Source organism: Fusarium proliferatum (genome assembly GCF_900067095.1).
Source record: "Fusarium proliferatum ET1 genome assembly, contig: FPRO_scaffold007, whole genome shotgun sequence".
Lineage (NCBI taxonomy): Eukaryota > Fungi > Ascomycota > Sordariomycetes > Hypocreales > Nectriaceae > Fusarium > Fusarium proliferatum.
Genome location: NW_022194796.1, coordinates 743,440 through 746,857, shown reverse-complemented (window position 1 = coordinate 746,857; position 3,418 = coordinate 743,440). Strand labels below are relative to the sequence as shown.

At 51.1% G+C, this 3,418-nt stretch overlaps 1 protein-coding gene across 1 annotated transcript; it reads left to right on the top strand.

Moving 5' to 3' along the window:
• Positions 1-625: 625 nt before the first annotated feature.
• On the top strand, positions 626-3,054 carry FPRO_07954 (uncharacterized protein; the record flags this gene model as incomplete). The annotated part of the gene is made up of 6 exons (XM_031233934.1): positions 626-636; positions 688-760; positions 833-898; positions 949-1,112; positions 1,164-1,872; positions 1,927-3,054. The coding sequence occupies 6 exons, from the start codon at positions 626-628 to the stop codon at positions 3,052-3,054; spliced, it is 2,151 nt and encodes a 716-aa protein (XP_031083721.1).
• Between the last annotated feature and the right edge of the window lie 364 nt (positions 3,055-3,418).

The following is a 3,418-nucleotide window of genomic DNA, read 5'->3' as shown; positions in this document are numbered from 1 at the left end:
TTACTCCCCCATCAACTATCCGACTCTACTAAAACTTGCCCTGGACCACTGATCGACACGGGCCGTTTAATTCTTTTTTTGCTGTCTCTGTCTGTGTTTGACGTCCAAGACCTTTTTTAGTGGTGAGGCTTCGGGTCGTCGCTCAACCAGTCTAACTATCTGGAACCTCGGTCTGCTTACTGATTTATCGACCGACTAGAGCGTGGCTCTATCTATCGTATCAATTTCTGATTGAACGGGGTTTCCTTGTTGTTGTTGTTATCCTTGAAAAAGCCAAACTCCGCGCCAACTCCGATATCGTGGAGAACAAGAACCTTTACGCCTAGCGTCCACCAACCCCCGGTTCCGCTTTATCAAGGAGTTTCTTCTCTAGATACTCTCCTCGTCAGAAAAAAACTCACTATCGGCATATACCATACGGCTGGCGCAGTCTGTTCAGCAAGAGCAGCCTAGAAACTAGGCTAAGAGGCTCATATTTCATCACTTTACCCCGATTCTCATTACCCGGTTTCCGCCATCTTGAACAAAATCTTCCCGAACACCGATCACACCTTACGGCAACTTAAAGCAAGGTGGGCGCGCTCAGAAACCGCCCCTTAAAGCAGAACCCAGACATTGTCTCACGATGGGCCTCCTGTAAGCCACAACTCATAATTCATAAGGCCTTATAAGCTGACCTGACTTTAGAGCCTTGGGAACAGCCCTCGATTGGCCCGATGCTAAGAAGCGCGCTCCTCAAGTCAGAGAATGGGGTATCAAGGTGAGTTTCTTTCTCACCCCTTCATATTCAACTGTGCGGTATAAGTGGCGATCTGTCGCTAAATCTCTATAGCAACTTCTGGAGATATGGAACAAGGCCAAAGGAAAGGAGCGCGATGCTCTCCTCTGGGGCGACGAGGTTGGTTCAACCACACAATCCTGAATCATCTCAACTGACATCTTATCCAGGTCGAGTATCTTGTGGTAGTTTACTCAGAGGACAACCAGCGAGTGCTGTTGTCTCTTCGTCAAGCAGAGATTCTTGAGGCGTTGGCTACTGATAAGGAACTGGAAAAGCAAGGTGGCTGTGTCCCAGATCTTCAAGGCGTCGACACAGCAAGCGCGAAGAAAAAGTACACCAGGCAGTCCCTAGACTTTTCCATCATCTGCTGACCCTGACATAGAGAGAGGACGATCCCTGTCTTTCACCCTGAGTTTGGACGCTTCATGCTGGAAGCGACCCCAGGAAAGCCTTGGGGCATCGGCTTCAGGGAGCTACTCGACGTGGAACCAGACATGAAGTTGCGGAGAAAGATCGCCAAAGAGCACATGCTTTCAACTGAATATCCCATCACACTCACGACATACCCTCAAATCGGCGTTCCCGGACAGTTCACCGACCCCTACTTTCCGCCCTCAGGGCCGCGCCTCCGCTCTCAGTTTGTCCCGGATGAGATCGCCAACCCCCATATCAGATTCCCAACTCTAGCCGCAAACATACGATCTCGACGGGGCCGCAAGGTTCAGGTCAATGTTCCTATCTATCACGACAAGAACACACCAAGACCCTGGAAGGATCCTACCGTGGACTTTGAGAAGCATGACTGGCCCGAAGATGATGACGTACGAAATGGAGCTGCCCCTGACGACTTCATCCATATGGATGCCATGGCTTTCGGAATGGGTAGTTGTTGTCTCCAGATCACTTTCCAGGCCAAGAACATCACCGAAGGAAGAATGCTCTATGATCAGCTGAGCCCGCTTGGCCCTATCATGCTCGCATTGACTGCTGCTACGCCTGTGTATAAGGGGTTCCTTGCCAACACCGACGTGCGGTGGAATCAGATCAGCCGCTCCGTGGACTGCAGAACCCCCGAGGAGTTGGGAGAAAAGGTAAGGGCACTCTCATGCTCTCCAAGTCGATCAGCACTGCTCACAAGGGAACAGCCCCTCACAGAAGGCGTCCGAAGGATACCAAAGTCACGATACGCCTCCAACTCAACATATATTGCCATAGACCCTCGGTTGAGGAACGAGTACCTCGATCCTGATCTGGTCTACGACTCTGACATCAAGCGCCAGCTTCTCGAAGGAGGCATGGATGATCGACTGGCCACTCACTTCGCTCACCTTTTCATCCGAGACCCCATTGTTGTCTTTGAGGAGGACCTCCAGGAGTTGGACCTCAGCAAGACTGACCACTTTGAGAACATTCAGTCAACGAACTGGCAGCACATGCGTTTCAAGCCCCCGCCTGCTGATAACAGCATCGGCTGGCGAGTCGAGTTCCGCTCCATGGAGATTCAGATCACGGATTTCGAGAACGCGGCTTTCTCTGTCTTTATGGTCTTGGTCACACGTGCAATCCTATCATTTGACCTCAACTTTTACATTCCTATCAAGAAGGTCGACGAAAACATGGAGCGTGCACACGCAGTTGATGCTGTTCTGAAGGAGAAGTTCTACTTCCGGCGCAACCCTTTCCCTAGCCGCCCCTCGAGAGCCAACACCACCTTTGGTGACGAAAGTCGACCCGGCTCAGCACATCCTAGTCGGCCAGCATCACCTGGAGGCCCGGTGGAGCATGAATTTGAGGAGATGACAGTGAATGACATTATCAACGGCTCGGAGTCGGGAGAATTCCCCGGCTTGATTCCCATTGTCGAGAGCTATCTTGACAGCGTCAACGTTGACGTATCGACTCGATGTCATCTGTCTACATATCTCGATCTGATTTCGCGGCGAGCTTCAGGAAATCTTGACACAACAGCCAGATGGATCCGCAACTTCATTGACGTGCACCCCAATTACAAGCATGACAGCGTTGTCAACGACGAGATCAACCATGATCTTATCGGCGCCGTGATTGCCATCGGAGAGCGGGAGACGGCCGGGCGTGACTTTGCGGGTCTCGGGATCCACGGCCTAGAGCGTCTGCTGAACGGCTTCCGTGGAGGATGCGGCGGTTCAAGCACAGCACCCAACGGAGAGACCAACGGAGCACAGGCGGATGCCACTAACGGGTCACTGAAGCGCAAGAGCGAGTGGATTGAAGGCCAGGAGACTGAGTCATGAGGGGAAGCGTCATTGAATTTCGGTAATCGGCGTTCTTGGCTGCTTTCTTTTCTTCTGAGCATAATAAGATGTATCAAGAAAGAGAAGAGCATGGACCAACGGTGGTTTCAGAATACAGTTGCTATATTGAAAGGCTATGCTAAGACACGACATGGCTGTTACTGAAGACCTTGAAGAAATCAACAGAGGGTGCCACACCAGAAAGATATAAACATTGGGTGATTTTACGGTCGCCAGGGTGATATCTATTCTGCGTTCCCAAGACTCGAGGCTCGCCTCACATGATCCAAACAAAGTCCATGTTAGTCTATACGAGACTGTTCACTTGAACCAAGAAATAGTGAACTCTCAGTGCTGAATAGAG